This window comes from Sipha flava, unplaced genomic scaffold, assembly GCF_003268045.1.
Source record: "Sipha flava isolate LNK unplaced genomic scaffold, YSA_version1 48_pilon_pilon, whole genome shotgun sequence".
Lineage (NCBI taxonomy): Eukaryota > Metazoa > Arthropoda > Insecta > Hemiptera > Aphididae > Sipha > Sipha flava.
The window spans coordinates 2,317,713-2,337,542 of NW_020273306.1; the positions used below are offsets into that span (position 1 = coordinate 2,317,713).

General features: G+C 41.5%; 1 protein-coding gene across 2 annotated transcripts in view; it reads left to right on the forward strand.

The window, feature by feature from the left end:
- The window catches only part of LOC112690103 (toll-like receptor 6), a 24,550-nt gene extending 5,326 nt beyond the window's left edge, over positions 1-19,224 (forward strand). The window contains exons 2-3 of one of the 2 annotated variants that reach the window (XM_025564026.1): positions 596-4,404; positions 18,088-19,224. In XM_025564026.1, coding sequence (XP_025419811.1) covers positions 596-4,390 — 3,795 coding nt within the window. In that variant the 3' untranslated portion in view covers positions 4,391-4,404; positions 18,088-19,224. Of the gene's footprint in view, positions 1-589; positions 4,405-18,087 lie in introns of both variants that reach the window. The other variant, XM_025564025.1, reaches the window with a different exon arrangement.
- Positions 19,225-19,830: the final 606 nt, after the last annotated feature.

Sequence of the window (19,830 nt, forward strand, 5' to 3'; positions counted from 1 at the left end):
GGCAGGCCACGCGGCGGCGGTCGGTGTCCGCGGAGAACGAACAACGCGATCAGTCGGTACGCGCGCTGCTGTAGCTGGAACGGAGCGCGTGCGCGTGCGGTTACCGCCGGGCAGCAGTCGTAAACGAGCGTGTACCGCCCCGGCACGGTCAGTCCGCGTTCGCGCACCGCAACGAGCACTCGTCCGCCGTGCCAGCATGTACAAGGCGCTGACGTCGCCGTCACCGACGCAGCCGCCGCCGCCGCCACCACCACCGCATTCGTCGTCGCCGAGACCGTTGATCGCCGCCGCCCTAACCGTCAGAATATCGCCCGTGCTCTGACACGACGCGCGCACCGGTCCCGTTGTCCGTTTATCGTTGGCCACCGATCTCGCGCGTCTGACGTTTTTTTTTAAACCGCATCACCACCGTGTCGTCCCCTTTAACCGGTCGTCGGACACCCAATACACCGTTTCGTCGCCGCCGCGGTTGCTCGCGTGCCTCGCGCCACATGCGCGCCGCCCGTCAGTGACCGCCCGCGCGACCATGTGTGTGTTTTTCGCGATACTCATACTGATCCCGGTATGGCATTCCGTGTGCGGCCAGCAGATCCACGGTAACGGTTCGTCGGCCGCGGCCGGGCCACCGCCGCCGTTCAGCTACGACGCACCGGACGACTGCGTGTGGACGGTGCGCGGCGACGGCGACGAGGTGATGTTGGCGTGCACGTTGCGCACCATCAACAGCGAGATGGACACCACCAACTTCTCGGCCATTCCGTCCGAGCACACCGTGTCGCTGCTCATTTCGTGCGATCCCACCGTGACCGCGCACAGCTCCATGCAGAACCAGAGCTTCGCGCACCTGGCCCGGCTTCGCGAGCTAGAGCTCGACTCGTGCAAGCTGACCGTGTGGCCCGCGTACACGCTCACCGGGCTCCACGACCTCCGCAACCTGACCTTGCGCACCGGTTTGTCCGATTGGCCGGATCACGCGGACACCACCCTGGAGATCGCGGCCGGCAGCTTCGCGCACACCGGTCGCCTGGAGCGGCTCGACCTGAGCACCAATAACCTGGCCGCGGTGCCCGTCAACACGTTCTGCCAGCTGCCCAACCTAGTGCACCTGAACCTTAGCCGGAATCGCGTGCAAGACGTGGCCGACCTGGGCTTCAGGGAACGGGCGCCGCCACCGCCGCCGCCACCGCAGCCGCTGATCGCCGGCCACGACGACGACCACGTGTACGACACGGATCCGTACCAGCGGCGCTCGGCTACCGCCTCGGGTCCGTGTCCGCTGGACGTGCGAACCGTGGACGTATCGTGGAACCGCATCGGCCATTTGCCGACCAACGGTTTCGGCTCGTTGCGGCGGCTCGCCGAGCTCCGGATGGCCGGCAACGAGATCGCCGTGGTCAACGATCGGCCGCTCGCCGGCCTCGCCAGCCTCGAGGTGCTCGACATGTCCTGCAACCGCATCGTGTCGCTGCCTGTGGACATGTTCAAGGATGTGGCCGACACCATCAAGCAGATCTACCTGCAGAACAACTCGATTGGCGCGCTCACGCCCGCGCTCTTCGTCAACCTTTACCAGCTGACTACGTTGGACCTGTCTTTCAATCAGCTGACCAGCGACTGGATCGATGCATCCACGTTTACCGGACTTATCCGGTTGGTCACGTTGAACCTGTCCAACAACAGGATAACCAAACTGGACCCGACCATGTTCCACGACCTGTATACGCTGCAAATACTTAACCTGGGCGGCAATCTGATCGACTCGGTGCCGAACGACGCTTTCATACCGCTCCGGAATCTCGACACATTGGTGCTGTCCAACAACCGGATCGTCGAAATCGGCCCGCTGGCGCTCAACGGGCTGTACGCGCTCACGTTGCTCTCGTTGGATGGCAACAAGCTAGCGGACGTTCACGAGGACTGCTTCAAGAATTGCACCACGCTGCAGGACCTGAACCTGAGCGGCAACGTGTTCAGGTCGGTGCCGGCCGCGCTCCGAGAGATGAGACTGCTGAAGACCGTGGACCTGGGCGAGAACCGGATCGACTCCATCGACCCGGACTCGTTCTACGGCATGACCAACCTGTACGGGCTGAGGCTGATTGGCAACCGGCTGCGTAACCTCACGTCACATTTGTTCGACAACCTTGTGTCGTTACAGATATTAAACGTGGCGCACAACCAAATCGACTACGTGGCTCCGGACGCGTTCCACAACATGACCACCATACAAGCGATCCGGCTGGACGGGAACCGGCTGTCGTCGATGGAACGGCTGTTCCGGAACGTGACAAGCCTGTTGTGGCTGAACGCGTCGGACAACGTGCTCAACGACTTTGACTACGGCATGTTGCCGGAGCAGCTCGAGTGGCTGGATGTGCACAAGAACTACTTGACAGAGCTGTCGAACAGGAACGGCGCGACAGTACGCATCCGCACGCTGGACGTGCGGTACAATTACTTGACGTACATCGGACCGTCTTCGGTGCCAGACGCGGTGGAAATCCTGCTGATGAACGACAACCAGATCATGACGGTGGAGACCAGCACGTTCCTGGCCAAGGTGAACGTAACGCGGGTGGACATGTATGCGAACCAGATCGGGCAGCTGGACGTGAACGCCTTGCGGCTGGCACCCGTGCCGCCGGACCGGCCGCTGCCCGAGTTCTACATCGGTGGCAACCCGTTCCAGTGCGACTGCAAGATGGAGTGGTTGCAACGCGTGCACTTGCTGGAGGCCCTGCGCCAGTACCCGCGCGTCATGGACATGGGTTCGATCTACTGCAAGCTGCTGTACAACCGCGAGAATCGGTACGTGCCGCTGGCCGACATCGAGCCCGCGCAGTTCGTGTGCACATACAAGACGCATTGCTTCGCGGTGTGCCAGTGCTGCGAGTTCGACGCGTGTGACTGTGAGATGACATGCCCGGTGAACTGCACGTGCTACCACGACCAGCCGTGGTCGTCCAACATCGTGGACTGTTACTCGTCCAACTACACGCAGCTGCCGGCCAAGATCCCGATGGACGCGACCGAGGTGTACCTGGACGGCAACCTGTTCTCGCACCTGTCCAGCCACGCGCTGCTCGGCCGCAAAAACCTGCGCATACTGTTCGCCAACCACTCGGGCATACGGTCCGTGCGCAACGACACGTTCACCGGGCTGAAGCGGCTGGCCGTGCTCCACCTGGAGCACAACGCAATCGAGCGGTTTGACGGGTCCGAGTTCAACACGGTGGAGAACCTGCGCGAGCTGTACCTGCAGCACAACCGTATCGGGTACCTGAACAACATGACGTTCGAGCAGCTGCGCGGGTTGCGCGTGCTGCGGCTCGACCACAATCGGCTGCGCGACTACGACGTGTGGATACTGTCGGCCAACGCGCGGCTCGCCGATCTCCGGCTGGCCGACAACCCGTGGTCGTGCGAGTGCGAGTTCGTCCAGTCGTTCCGTCGGTTCATGATGACGGCCGTGGACGTCGCCGACGCCGGCCAAGGGCCGCGCGTCACCGACTCCGCGGCGGTCGCGTGCCATGCTGACGACGGCGCCGCGCGTGACCTGAGCATCCGCGACCAGAACGCGACCGAGTGCCGTTCGTTTTTCGGTTCGATCGTCGAGAACCGCATCGTCCGGCACGTGCTGCCCACCGCTCTGACCGCCGTGTGCGTCGTCCTGGCCCTGGTACTCGTTCTGTACCTGGCCGTCGTATACCGGCACGAGTGCCGCGCCTGGGTGTACCACAAGTGCGGGTTCCGTATTTGCCACAAGACCGTGCCGTACGAGGACGACCGCATGTTCGACGCGTATGTCGCGTACAGCATCAAGGATGACGGGTTCGTCGCTCAGATGTTGGCGCCCGGGCTCGAGCAGGGCGACCCCAGGTACCGGGTGGGTCTGCACTACCGTGACTTCAACGTCAGCTCGTTCGTGGCCGACACCATCGTTGAGGCCATCGAGTCGTCCAAGCGCACCATTCTGGTCGTATCCAAGAACTTCGTAGAATCCGAGTGGTGCCGGTTCGAGTTCAAGTCCGCACTGCATGAGGGCCTCAAGGACAAGCACGGGCGCCTGATCGTCGTCACCCTCGGTGAGATACAGCCTAAGGACGTCGACCCGGAGCTCAGATCGTACATGAAGAACGCAGTGCACGTCAACTGGGGCGACCGCATGTTCTGGGAGAAGCTCAAGTTCGCTATGCCGGACGTGATCAAGTGCCAGAGCTTGATATCCCGGTCCCGGAACGGCGTCAACATATACGCCACGCCACTAAGGACGTCCTACTCGTTCGCCACCCAACCGCCCAGGACCGCGGCTGACGCCGCTTCGGTGCAGTCCAGCAAGTATTACCTATCACCGGCCTACGTGGATTCTTCGCAGCACCTTTGGGCGTAATCCGCAGTAGCCAGGTAACGTTAATTTCCTTTCGCTTAACGTACGGTAAATTGGTGGCAGATCTGTTGAAAATCTGCCTCGTTTTCGGGATTAGAATATAATATTATACCGATGTAATGTTATGCGCCCGTAACGGATCAAAACACGACATAATTACTACGGATCGCTTGTTATATATGAAATTACGTTCTTCTTTGGAAGAAAAAAAAGAAAAATGTACGTATAATGTAAATTATAATATTATTACTATACGTGGTGCAGTGGATATTGTGTGTGTAGATCTTTTGAAAAAAAAAATAACCTAATAACAAATACGCAGGATTATCATCTCAGAAACGATCTTTAACACACGGTACCGCGGTAAACATGTTTCGTGTAACCGAATCTCATTACGTGTATCGTTCTTTGCCAGAGGTCCAATCGTATATTAGACGTGTATAACAGCCGGTTGACAGAAAAGATAATCATCGTGGAGTATAATGATTTTCCAAATGCGAGCTGAATCATTTTTTCTTTCCCTTCGCACTCCGATATGTTAAACCGAGTATTAATAATTCTCCGTGTATATTATACATATTGTATATGTTATACTTGTATAGAATAAAAAAAAAAAATGATTTTATGAATGGCGTATCAAAGACAATTTAATAACATACATAAAAATACTCGAGGCGTGACGGTCAAATATATTTAAAACAAGTCGAGATTTCTCTCTTCTGTCGCACACTGTATACTAAATTTTACTACTATGGTCCACGTACGTCAAGATTACTCCGGCTCGTATTATTTCGGACTTGTCGTTTCCACAATAATGTGGATAATTAATCCACTACACGAAGAAAAGTAATATAACCGTAATACAATACACTCGTTAAAGTTATTAATAATAAACTCATCACCATCGGCGTAAATATGCCGGACGGCTCCTCTAGTCACTCGTTATACAATATCATTATAATAATATATTGACATTTAAATGGACGTAAACACAATGTATTACGCACAGCCACGAATTAAATTAGTAACTTTTATCGTCCGACAATGCTTTTATGAAGCTCTTTTTAAAAAAAAAATCACATTTATAAATATATATGTATATAATTTTTGTTAATTTGCATTTACCACTATAAAAGGTTCTTTACCATTTGACACCCTCCGGCGAAGCGTTTATCTACCTCTGCGCGGAAAAAAAGAGCCTTTTATGATTTTTTTTTTTTTTTCATTACATTTTAAATATACTTTTACGTGTGAATGGATGTTAATTTCAGCCGTTTGGGGCCTCTTGACATTGTCGTTTGTTGTTGTTATTTTTTTTATTCTTGTCGTCAAAAGACGTCAAGAAAACATTTATGTCGATTTTCAGCCCGTAAAAAATACACGCATTCTTACAATCCGTCCGAAATGTAGAAATACAAATTACTTTTTAATTTGAAACTTGTAAACCAGTTGTAAAGCTTAATAATAACTATGAGTTTCGAAAACAAAACAATGTCTGGCTCGCCAGTATAACGAGTTTGTTTTCGCCTCGGGTGACCTGCATTTAGAATAAAAACTGTAAAATACAAAACGCCACGAAATCCCATTATTTCTGATCATTTATTTTTTCTACTTCATTAAATTTTGTGAACTACATGCGTCCTTACACATTGTTGGTACCGTTCTTTTTTTTTTTTCATACAAAGATTTCATTAGCTCGTGTTCGAAGTGTGTACGTCCTTGCACAAACTTCTGCCGTTTAATTTTTTTACTTTATAAACTGTGTTTAAAAGAGTATATATATACATACTATTTAATATTATATAATACCACCGTTATTATTGTATGTTTTTTACCTCCAAAATTAAAATGTACCCTCAGTTTTTGGCGTCTTTTCGCCCTAATACGTAACATCTGCTCGGCAGCAATGCTGTTTCCCATCTGCCCTGTTGTGAATTCATATTCACCCCACCCGGTGAGTGTGTGTGTGTATAAATGTATGTGTGAGTGTTTATGTATACACTGAGAAATTCAATCTCGACACCTTAGCCCATTCGATAATTAACCCTCTGATATTACAAACTGCACGAGGGGACGGTGCAGACTTGTGAGCGTTACACGGTATATAGTTTCAGTAAACACATAACATTAGTTTTGAAAATAATCTCTAAGTCACTTTAATTCTATAGTGCAACATGGCGCCGAAGAACATTCCTCTCGCACTGAAAACATTTGTAAAAGTTGCAATTTGTAGGATTATGATAAGTATATTGTTTTTTTTTTTTTAAGTTACCTTGTCTATAAATAGTACATTGTTCAAAGACCGAAAGGGTACAAATAACATTTTCGACAAACTAATGTTTTTTGATTTTGTCCTGGACTCGTATATTTAATTATTGAATTATCTGCGTACAGTTCTCGAATATTATTACATTTAAGTAGTATTATAAATTCATTACATTTTTATCAAACGCCAAATAAGATTTATATTTTCTCCTTGAATAGAAAAAGTTCAATTATTAATCCTATGCAAATTTTGATTGAGCCGTAAATAAAATATACACACATTTTTAATAGAATTACGAAACCAATTTGCAGAGTTTCAACAAAAGTTTTTAATATTTAAAATAAATGTTTACGTTTCATTCATTTTCATTCTTACAAAATGTATATCTATCTTCACCCCACTATTTCTCTCTTTTTTGTATTCAAATTTGCATACGTCATAATAAGATAAGGTTTTTTATTATACTGTAGTATTGAAATAGTGTATTTTGGTAATTTATTTATTAATTTTTTTTTTTATTATTATTATTTTTTTTTTTTAGAAAAAACTCGTTTCAATTCAAAACGATAAAATTAAATAACATATTATTAAGTTCATAAAACGCATAATATCAAAACTCAATATTTTTTTCAGGAATAATAATAAACAAAAAAAAAAAAAGATACTATGTTATGTGTGTTTAGTATATTATTTTAAGGCCTATAAATCAAATTTTTAATTACGAGTACGTGGTATAAACAATACACTACAGTGAGGCAGTTGACGTGATATTAATTATGAACATCCTAACCGTGTTTACGATTCGGTCCAATTTAACAATGAAACCAAAGTCGCGCCTACGATCATATGAAAAAAAGAATAAACAAAACGCATATGATGTGTAGATAATAGCAATAGTACCTATCTATTTAAGTATCAACGTAAGTCGACAAATTGCGATGTGATCCGCGATGCCGAGAAGATCTCTTGTAAGATTTTTATTATCATTATTATTATTGTTTCATATTGTTTACACGAATACGTCGTGTCTCGTCAAGTCTGTTATCGGTACTGGTTTTTTTTTATTTATTATTTTTTTTTCCACGCGAGCGAAACCACCCGTGCCACCACCGTGTAATCGATATCGAGAAATATTGACGTCTGACGGATACACGAAATACCATTTTTATTTAATTTTATTTATTTTTTCTAACGGTCGGCCGAACTCGTACAATTTCCAGTATACATTTTATTTTATTATTTTATATGGTGGTGGGCGGCACATTGGTTGCGCACGAGAGGGGGTGCACGATCGTACATAGTAGTGTATGAATGTCGACAAAGTTTAGCTATTTATTTTTTTTTCCGTATTTCGCGGGGTAAGAACGAAAAAAATATAAATGTACGCACTGTCCCAACAGAGACTTTAAAAGCGGGGAAAGAAAACCAATCGGTATCGATTTAGCTACACACTCTGCTGCTGCCCTGGAACGCTCGTATATTCCATTCGCGTATAATTCCGTTAACGTTCATGAAATCGACTTATCGTCCCAGTGGACATGGCCAACGGCACAGTGTACACGCATCCGAATAGCGTTTTCGTCACAGTAAAATTTCGATAAGTTTTTAACGGTGGTTTTTTTTTCTCCAAAAGTGTACTGACTAATGTTTTCGCGAATATTTACATTGTTAATTATTATTAGTTATGCAAACGCACGTGCGTGTTGTAACGTATCTGGGTTGCGATGTTTTGTGTACGAAACGCGATATTAGCATGTACGGATGTATGTCAGGGGTTCGTATAATCGAAAAAAAAAAAATAAAAAAATAAAATCTAACGTTCAGCTGTTCTCGTTTCTAGTGCTCGCACCGTATACCTATCACTGAAAAATCGATACCTCTTTATTAAACGAAAAGTATGGGTACACATATATTATACGTAATACGTATATTATCATTAAAAACTTAATATGATGGTCATTAATTGTCACCAACAATGGATGTGGAAGGGGGAACAAACACACCTATAGATCCACGCCACTACATGTACTCCTATTGATTCGTAGAGGCGGGTTCTGACGTAAACAGTGAGTTGAAAAATTAAATTAAAATCGTTTGAAATCATTTTAAATTCAATTTGAACATATCGTGAATCGATTTATTCCCTTATAATATAAACATTTTCCTTATAACACTTCATAATACTCGAATTGAATAATGAATAGCACATACTTTTGACCCACAAAACGAAAAGCAGTTTTAGACAAATTTAGTGATTTAATGGGTCCGATGATGGTATACTGTTGCGTATTTTAGAAACCCAAAAATGAATATAAACCTACTCGCAATAAATCGCAATTCCGTCTCAAACATCAGTATAAGAAATTCACCTTTCAAAAACATAACATGTACTGTTCGAGAGTTTTTTTTCATTTATACAGCGTCTTTATCAGCTGAATATAGAAATATTGTATGACATGGAGGTATATTGAATCCGAAAATGACAATATTATCATGTCAAAATACAATGCACCATTGATTTAAAAAAAATCTTTATCAATTATAATTGCGAAAGTTAATTGGGTGATCTGAAATATTCGAATCTAAAAACGAAAAGCGTTGTCCCCGTTTACATATCTTGATTGGACGAATAGCGCGTACTTATGCGAAAGTATCCTCTTTAGCGTGAATATTACATTTTGTAATATTATAATTTATTCTCGTTACGGAATTTTTAAATATTCTCTCGCGTGTACACACTTCACCGATCAAACGGATTTTATTAGCTGTGCAAAGAGAATTAACACCGCTTCGGATGTACGTATGTAATACAGACACGTGTATAAATATTGTATGCGCGCGAGTTGCGTTCGATTATATTAGATTACACTCGCGCACGGGGTAGCGAAACGACGTTCTGGTTATGTTATAGAACGAAAAGGCGCGTTTATTGCATATCACATTAGTAATTATTGTTCTGCTAATTCTGTTCCTGAATACGATGACGGCACGAGCAGCGTTGTGCGGGGCGCGGTACGGAAACAAAGTTGTTTGTCAACGTGATAATATTGGCTTTTTTCGATATACATACGTACATACGTATCGCGCCTATCTCAAAGGGATGTTATATTATCATCATTATTATTATTATATTAATAAAAAGGACATGCCGAGGCCGCAGCCGTCACCGGTCGACGCCACCGATTTTCGCGCGCCAACAATAGTGCCCGGACCCGTGTGCACGGCTTTTGTATATTGTAACCGCGTTCACCTCGTGGGGGCGCGCGCGCACAACGACGACGACGGTGGTGTATTAAATCTACTGGAAACCGGACAAAACGCGCATTGTTCCGTTAATCTCGCCGTTATTATTACTATCATTATTGGTGTAATATACGTGCGCGTGCACTTTGGTACTATATATATATTGTAATATCATTATTACCCTATGACCGTCGCCACCACGGACCGCGCTGAAAATAATACAGCCACCGGACGATGATAACGGTTCAAGTTGGTCCGCGTACGATTTTCAAGGGACTTGCAATAAAAAATTGTGCGTACTCGCCGGGCCGGAAGGAAATTTTTTTCTCCCAATGGTTTTTGGCGGAACGGTATAGCACGACGCGATACGCAGTGCGTCGATGCGAAACATCACATCGTATTAAGGATACTGCCGTGCGAGCTGACAGGCCCGTATGCCGATGTGGTGTTCCGATTTCCAAATTCCACGCCGGAATTCAGCCGACGTGTTAACCATCATCGTACCGAAAGAGAATATTATTTTTTTTTCGCAAAGTTGTTCAATGGTTTTAATATTGTTTCAGTGACGAACGAGAGAGATATTTTCGATTCCGACGGTCCGTCCGGCGGTTGTTTCGAATAGCTACTAAAAGGTTTAGGCTGCGTCGGAATGGTAAACCGTGGTGCCGTGCGATCGTAATCCGGCGGAGTCCGTTGAAAAATTAAAAAATTAAAATGGAACGAAAAAAATATAGAATAACCAGAACCCGTATCGAATCAACGGTGTTCTCGGCGGATTGTTATTATTACGATGCGAGAGAAAAGCCGCGGGCCGCACCTGTCCGTTTTCACGGGCGTTTGGGGCGAGCCGATGCGCCCGGCCGATAGCGCACATCGTTTTACGCGCGCGATGCGATGTTATCGCGTGGCCACCGCCGAAGACCCGCGGGGACCCAACGGTCGACGGCCGCACGCAATAACACTCCTGATACGCAGGAAAGACGTGCGAAACGTAATCGCGTTTCCTTCGTCGTTCCTATTATTTACGTCCGCTGTTGTTTCCGTCGCGTCAACTATCAATTATCAAACGTCCGTTATTAGCAGGGGTGTATTTAGACTTTCTCCTACTAAAATGGTAGAAGGGCGTCTGATATATTTTTCTTTAATTTGGGCTCAAAATTGGCAAGTATAATTGTTGGTAATATTTAAATCAGGTGAATCCTTAATTTATGTGATTTATTTTTTTTTTTAAACTAATACCGCATCCACTTAAAATCGACTTCTGTGTAGTTCTTTTTTGACACTTGTCTATGTTTTGAAAGTTACGTTAATGTTTTATTTGATTTTTCACTAAGTATGGACACCAAGTATCTTTATAAAATGATCCACATTAAAAAAATTTGAAATGTGTATCTCACATAAGTTCGATTCCTTAAATACGGATTCAGGGGGGGGGGGGGGTGATCGCTCTCTTTGCTTCTCTAAAATACGCCCTTGATTATTACCCGGTAACACCGTGTGGTACGTCTGGTACATTACCGCGTACACCACGATTTCGATCGCTGCAGCCTCTCCTCCCCCGCCACAGCCAAACTAAAATAAATTACAAAGTGTGGGTCGTTCTTATTTACCGCTGAATAACGCACGCTCGATACCGATTCAATTATTACGGAAAAAACGCATTGCGATCGATGCGTGTATACAGACACTTCATCGATAAACGATAACATTTTACGCTTAACGGTATTTTGGTATGTTTTCATCTTCCTCCACCGGAAAATAAACCACACCATCGTAGTATCTGAGTTCGTGTGCACTCGGTATGCTTCACGGACACTGTTGGCAGGACCGCGATATTTACGTCTTTTTATGGGGGGGGGGGAATGGTACGCTTTATCGACATATTTCTAAGGATGCTTTATTAAGTACATAACGTATTGTACTTTGTGGGTTGCGACCAATGGATCAATTATGATAAAAGAAGTGTTACAATCGTTACACAGTTGATTGAAATAGTTGCAGAAGCGTAAGGTGCGAGTGCCAGTGATTAACTAGTATATAAAATCCAATACGGCAATACAGTATATTTATGATATGAATACTGATAAATAATTGCTAGTTTAAAATCGGTTATCGATAAATATATAGTATGATTTGAATTTCGTTTGTTTTTCAAGTGGAGGGTATGAGTGACTCGTTTTGCCCACTCTTATAAAGGGTGCTCAGTGATACGTGCAAACAATAATATTATTATCGTGACGTGGTGTGCGGTCATCGTCGCCACTAGAGCCTGTTTTAATTGATTTAAGTCCCCACCGGGAAGACGTTAATAAAAAAAATACTGCATTTTAATTAATCAAAAATGTGCATGGCTTTTTCCCGAAGTACTCAAACGCGTATCAATAATAGCCGATTTGTGTCTATATATTATAATAGATTGCAAGTTGTATAATATATTTATAATACAGCGATATAACGCGTTTATTTTTCGTACGAAAACAAATGAACGTATTTCGTTGATTTTCCAGTTTGATTTAAAACTGTTTTCCGATGCTAAAACAAAACACAAATAATATGATCAGACAAACATATGGAGTGAAAATTTGTCTGTAGACTTGTCACCATGGGCTTCGAGAGTTCATTACAATTAACTGATCGTTTTCCCACAGAAGTATATGGTTAGACGGTGTAGCAGTTTCGTCCGGTATAAAACCGTCTCATATGCGCGTATTCACTGCGGACTGAGGAATTCTCGACAACAATACGTCCTTGTCATATTCATTTAATTTTTCTTTCGATGACGGTAAAAAGAAACAACCATTATTATAATAGAAACCGTGCGTATCATCACACCATCTCCTACGGTTTTGTTTAAAGACAATCCCGGAAAGCAATCATACACTCCTTTACTTGCGCGCGAATCACTATATTTGTATGGATAGTCCACCAACAGCGTTTCCCTTATTGCCGGGATAGGAGAAAAACGCTGCCGGAAAAATTGAAAATACTTTTCCGACGTTTGATACACACATCGTGTACAATATCATGGAGTCGGAAATGTAATGATCAAGTAAAACTGTGGAAGAGCGAAATTATATTTATCGAATTGTTACCAATAAAAATTGAAGTTTTTGATCTAATGGCGTATAAATTCTAGGAGCACGTTTTGATTTCGAAAACTATCCGTAGTGTACGCAACGCGTTTCGGTGCGTCAGAAGCCTACAGTCGCGTATAACAAAACACTCTTTTGGTATATTATTAAAACGCGCTTGTGATTATTAAACGAGGGATTTTTTTTTTTTATATTTTAACGCTGTACGAGTACATTATATGAATAATGAATAATGAATAATTATATGAATGTACAATTATGATAACTATTTGTGAAATGTTTTTGCTTTGATTTTCTCGGTATTACATTGGAATAAAATGAAATGTAATCAGGATTATTTTGTAAGACAGTTTAGTAGAAAATAAATATTAATTTGCAGCGAATAATCTTTAGCACGATTTTCACATGGTCTTAATCGTTAACCTATTCCAACCCAACAGCTACACAACGACAACGATCGTCTAACGTCGTTTAAATGTAACATTGAATGACCACAGATTATTATACGCTGTTATGATTGTACACAGCCAACGCGTCAAGTGCGTAAACAAACTGCAATTTGAAACTACAGTAACGCGTTCGTTGCTGTCGGAATGGTTTTCTGAGATCGATAAAAATATAAAAACTAAACAAAACACGTCGATTCGCGTTAACTGGTCTCTCGGGGCCGCCGGCTGTTCGTCGGTCTAGCGGTCGCCAACGATTATGATTAACAATAATAACACTACGTTTGAAACAAAAATTCGTCGACACGAAATAACCGTGATATAATAATGATAATGCACGCATGTCCGCATGTCATGATAATCGTATTCAACATTTTATTGTGATCATTACTACGTGGCCGTCTCGCAGCGTCACGGATCTCGTTCGCATTCAGCTGCCGGAAATCGCAACCCATCCTCGCGACAAAGTGTACGAAAACCGCACGCGTACAAATTATTATAATTTATGCGTTTTGTTCGCAAGTGCAGAGCAACGTTTTCGTGGCATCGACATAACGTTGCTGTCGAGCGTTTTTGAAACGTCCACCTCGTAAATTTGGCTGTCGAACGTATTATTATTATTATTGCTTAGATCCGTGGCGCAGAGTTCAAATCTTCGAAGTGCTACATTACGAACCCACAACTCCCACCCCAAACATTACATACAACCAATTTTATACAATTATTATATTCGCAATACCGTTATAAGAAAAAAAATTTGACACGTTTTATTTTTGTATTATAGTATTTTATGATATTAGAATTTTAAGCGTCGAACGTAATTTCCTATCGATATTAGCAAACGTGTTCAACAGAACAATGTCATTAACTGTAAATATTTTTAATTTGCAATGGTTATGGAACACGCTTTAAATTGAGTTGGAGGTGCTTAAGCAACACACTCGTAGTTACGGCGCATAGATGCGCTGTTACAACCGTTATTGCTGTGCGATCGACGCAATCTGCTCGATGTACGCAGTGCCGGATTTAGAAAATGTGACACTCGGGGGGCTGAATTTAGCGCCCACGAAAATACGTTGTACGTTCCTGAACTTTTTTTAATTTTCATAAACTTAAGAGCGTCCTTATATCAACAGCGCCCGGAGCGATCATACCCACTTGTTGTCCCCTAGATCCGTCACTGAGTGTATACGTTCATTCGTTGTCAGATGCGTCATCAAATGGGAAACATGGGGTCGTTTCCTTGATCGTTTAGATTTTATTGCAATCCAACAGATGCACCGATTCCGTTGGTAAAACTAATTTTTTGATCGTCGCTCGTTGCATCTCTGAATGTGCACTCGTCCGAGCAATGTAATGATTCGAAAACGCCGCAGGAAAAAAAAAGAAAAGAAATAACAACAACGTGATGCAAACACGCGTTCAACCGATTGAACATAATTCGGTTTCGAGAGAAGTAAACGTTGAAACTACGAATTCGCTGTGATCACGGTGTGCAGTATGTACTCGCGTTTAATATTTTTTGTTATACCATTATATTACGATACATGGGTTGTGGTTCTTGTTCTCGGACCATTGTACAACACGGGATTGCAAACGGCGATGAAAAAATTGGGAAATTCGATTCGGTCAGAAGATTTGAGCTTGAATCATATAATACGACGGTAAATCGCGTAAAAAAAATCTGAAATATCAACGCGCCCAGTTCGAACCGTTTCCGTAATAATTATTGTAATGTTGTGATCGCGTTATGCAACAGTGCTATCGTTTGTATTATGTATTATTATTATTATTATTATGGCATTATACCCGTGCAATTATAAACGTACCTGTGTCGACTAAATAATACAATCAAATCTCTATTTAACAAACTCCTGTTTAACAAAACTCTTTACGTGATCATTTTTTTACAAAACATAGAAGCAATCTGTTTGGCGAATACATCGGCTATATAACGAATTGATTTAATAATATTATTATTATTCTGCAGTAAATATTATTTATGTTTAAATTATAATTATTATTATTATTTTTTTAATTATATTATACAGTATAATATAATAAAAAATAAATAAAAAAAAACTATTGAATCACGATTCGGGCGCACATCATATCGTACTCATTTTAAAATATTGTATTATTGTATTAAACCGTTCAATTTTGTTCTTATATTAGACTCATATTATTTGCGTATTATTCGTAGAGCGAAAACGAGTATTTTTAAGTGGTGAAAATTGCATTAGATTTTACCGAAATCACTATTGAACAAATGTTTTTCAGTTCATCAAACAGAGGTTCAAGTGTATAATATAACGTAGTATTGCCGTTTTGCTGTCATTCTTATCTTACACTCTTCCACTCCATCCCGATCCGGATTTTTGTCGATACGCGGAACCTCGATCGTGGCGATTCCCGTGAACTATGTGCGAAAATCATCGAGTGAAAAGGAAATTGTAGAGAATAATGTATGATACGAATCGACACCGCGACCACCTCCTGCTTACCACCGCGGTGTACGATAAATAAATTACCATAACGTGCCACGGTCCTGATGTATTATTTTTAAGTCGCAATCCCGCTAAAAAATAATGAAAAATGAAAAAAAGAAAAAATATATTCATATCCGTATTACTCGCGATAACATTTTTTTTGCACATGCATATTATGTTATTATTATTATTGTATTACGTGTACTGGCGCGTCGGTACGATAGCTCGATTGGTTTTTTTTTTTATTTATTTTTTTTTTTCTGCACCTCCGAAACCATTCGAAATTATTCTAAACGCGTTTTCGTGGAGAAAAAAAAAAACGAAAATAATACGAATTCGGTTCGGTTCGTTGCAACGCAAAATCGTACATATACGCCATTAAGTAAATAATGTTGTTTCGCGGCAACGATTCATTAGACGAGCGAGGGCAATTCCGAAATGAATAATCGCAATGCGCGCGCGTTTGTTCAATTGGTTTCACCGCTCCCGCCAACCGACACCGTTGTAAATCTCGTGTGTGACAACGGTACACGCGATGTACCACGTCGCAACAATATAGTGAAATCGTTTAAAATCTACTATATACAACTATACTACTATTTACTCGATGGTGTAGTCTGTATAGGACCGTCCACAAGCAGTAGTAGATATTATTATTATTATTATTATTATTGCACCGACGAACAAATGCACTTTAAGTTATTATCGTACACTTACATACACACGCGAACCAGTGGAGTTATGGATTGACGGATCGTTATACGGGGAAGGGTTGGAGATAGCGGACAAAGCTCGGTTGAAAATGAAATAAACCTTGTTAAGCGTAAACGCCCTGTATCTGTGTTAAAATATGATTTAAGTATATAACAATATCTATCCGTTTAGTCCATATATTTATATATACATAAACATTTATGAAATACGTTACCTTATACGTGTTTAAGGCCGAGACTTGAACCTAACCTCTTAAACTTGCTGGCCACTACCCGTTTATATTGCCCACGTAATATTATATAATAATATTGCTCAAGCGGTACATTGTAATATAATGATATGCAGTGAAACCTGCGCGAGACAAACCCTCAATGCACGGAAACAACACGGGTCTAACTAGACGGAAATTAAAGTCGGTCTCGTCACGAATTACGTCGCTGTTATCCTTCTAGACGTAAGCAGGAAACTTGTTCTGGATACCCTGTCCCGTACTCTATCCCGTTTCGGGAAGTTTCTATTGCAAGCAACGTTATATGTATTACGCAATGCATTACTACTGTTATCAGCAACATCTCAGCAAGCAAAATAGTACATCAAGTTCGCGTATTATATTATTATTCATTACGTTACGGCCCTCCCGAAACGACGGCATATATATTTTGCAATGCGATTTCGATGACCTGTCTACGCCGACTCGGTTAATTGTACATTATTGCAGTAGTTAATAAGTGATAAATAACAATATTCAATGGTTTCGATGGATAAACCATGAGAGAGTACTCTGTCATGATGTCTATCGATTTCTGTCGTCCGTGTCTGCGCCATGGTCCGAAACGGTTACGTTCTGTTTTGAGCTGTAGAACGCGATACCGTGTAACACCAAGAGTTTTTAGCCAAATATTCGAGACCGTAGCCATTGAAACTGTTGTAATTATTTATGGCACGTAGCATAACGTAATAATCGTCAGCTTGGGTTTTCGATTTTTAATTTTTTTAACTTTTTTTTTTTTAAGATGGAACCGATTTATTAACGGCATCAATAAGAAAGCGCGTATATTATTGTTACCCTTGTCACCCTCGTCCATATCATGGTATACATTCTTGTCCATGCACCCCATGGAATTCCATCGATAACAAAACGTTAATAATAATGTTCGTTTTTCCATTATCATTAAAACCTAGTTATACAAATTGAAATAAATTATTCAACGAAAAGTTCACGGTTCACCGTTTCCGCGTGGCCCGGGCTGTGTCGGTAAAAGTATTTGGAAATCATGGTTGTTCGATTTTTATTTTTTATTTTCAAAAGTCGTTTATATAACATTAATAATAATGAGAATTATGTAATCACATTTAAATGCTCTTTTGTGACTGACTAATTTAAAGTGTATTATTTGAATACAACCATTTGCTATAATTAATAATGTTTTTTTTTTCATTTCTGTTTCAGTGTTTTTGCAATGTCGACGAGGAGCCGCTCAAACCAATAAAACTAAAAAAAAATTTCAAATATACACGCGTATCGCACGTGATACTTTTACTTAAAAATTGTATTTTCTACGTTCCCATTACTACATAACATCTTTATATTTCGGTCGATCAACTTATTATTATAATTATTATTATTATTATTATTATTATTATTATTATTATTATTATTATTATTATTATTATCATTATTATTATTTTGTACACTTTTAGAACGTTAAGAATATTTGTATATTAGTTTTAAGTTTCCCATTGGATTTCTAGTCAAAATTCTCGCGTACACCCGCCACTACTGGCGTGCAACAGAACGGACGATACGGACGCTATCGTTGCTGTAAGGGATACTCGTCACATCCTAAATCCCACGTGCTCGCGACTGTTCAGCGAAACGAGAGGAACACGTTGTATTTATACACACTTTGTGCAGTCATCTTTGCCATCTGTCGTTGGCGCAGTGCTCTTTTATTTGACCTGCGTCCTGAACGCGCAACAACCCTTTTGTCCGTATCGGCGTCACGGTGATTCTCACCACCGCCGTTTTGAATGTTTGTACGAAAATATATGCGTGTGTACACCTGAACGCATATTGCGTATATATACGTGTAATCCGTACATATGTAAGTGTATCCGGTTCGCGACCGTTTTTCAGCTGTAAGCCAAAATTAATCTAGTTAGTGTATAGAGAAACGTGTACTTTTTCGCACGGGTACTAAAAAAAAAAAAAAAATTGACTTTTCCAGTGCTTCGATTTTTTTCTTCTATTTTTTTTTTCTCTTTCAGCATTTATCCCACCTGCATACGAATTTTTAAATTATATAACATTGTGCAAGATCTATGTATTTTATCTTTAAACAATGTATTAAAAATAAAAAAAAAAACACGACATTTTTTTTATCACCTTACGTTTGGATTGCTCTGAGATATTAATTACAATATTAACTAACCTTTATTATTATTAACATAACATTCTAAGCACACGGGTTTCCGACTTTCTTTTTTGTCCGGGCGATCTAGTCATGTTAAATACTTCATTTTATATAAATATATAAGATAAATTATATATTCTCAGCTGTGATAATATATTTAATATGATTTATAATTTGTGTCGATATTTCCTGTACATTTTTTGACCCCGCTCCGTGACATTATTGATTAACGTTGAGTTTAATGATATCCAAATGAACTTTGTGTTAAGCCAATTATGTCAAATTTTTGTATAGAAGTTTTTTTATTTATTTATTTATACGTATACATATATATATATTTTTTTTTATTTATTTATTATTTATAACTATTTGTATATTTTGTCGTTATTCATCGTACAATATAAAATAACTGTTCACTCAAACATGCAGTACGATATTATTGACCCGTATGATACCCGTGATACGGTAAAAAAAAAATCACACTATCATGGTGCGGTTTCCTGAACCGCTTCGTTTCAGTCGTTTCGGTGTTTATATCACCACAATTTTAAATTATACTATCAAATTATTTGTGGAAATATTATCACTTTAGTATCAAATTTCATTTGACAATCATTTTCGATTCAAATTTAATACGTTTAAAGAAATTAATTTTTTTTTTTAATAACTTTAATGATATATCGTGAGAATTTCTACTTGAGCTTTGATAAGCCTTGAAGCGTTGAAAAATAAATGTTCAAACTCCGAAATCATCTATATATTTTAATAGACATAATTTA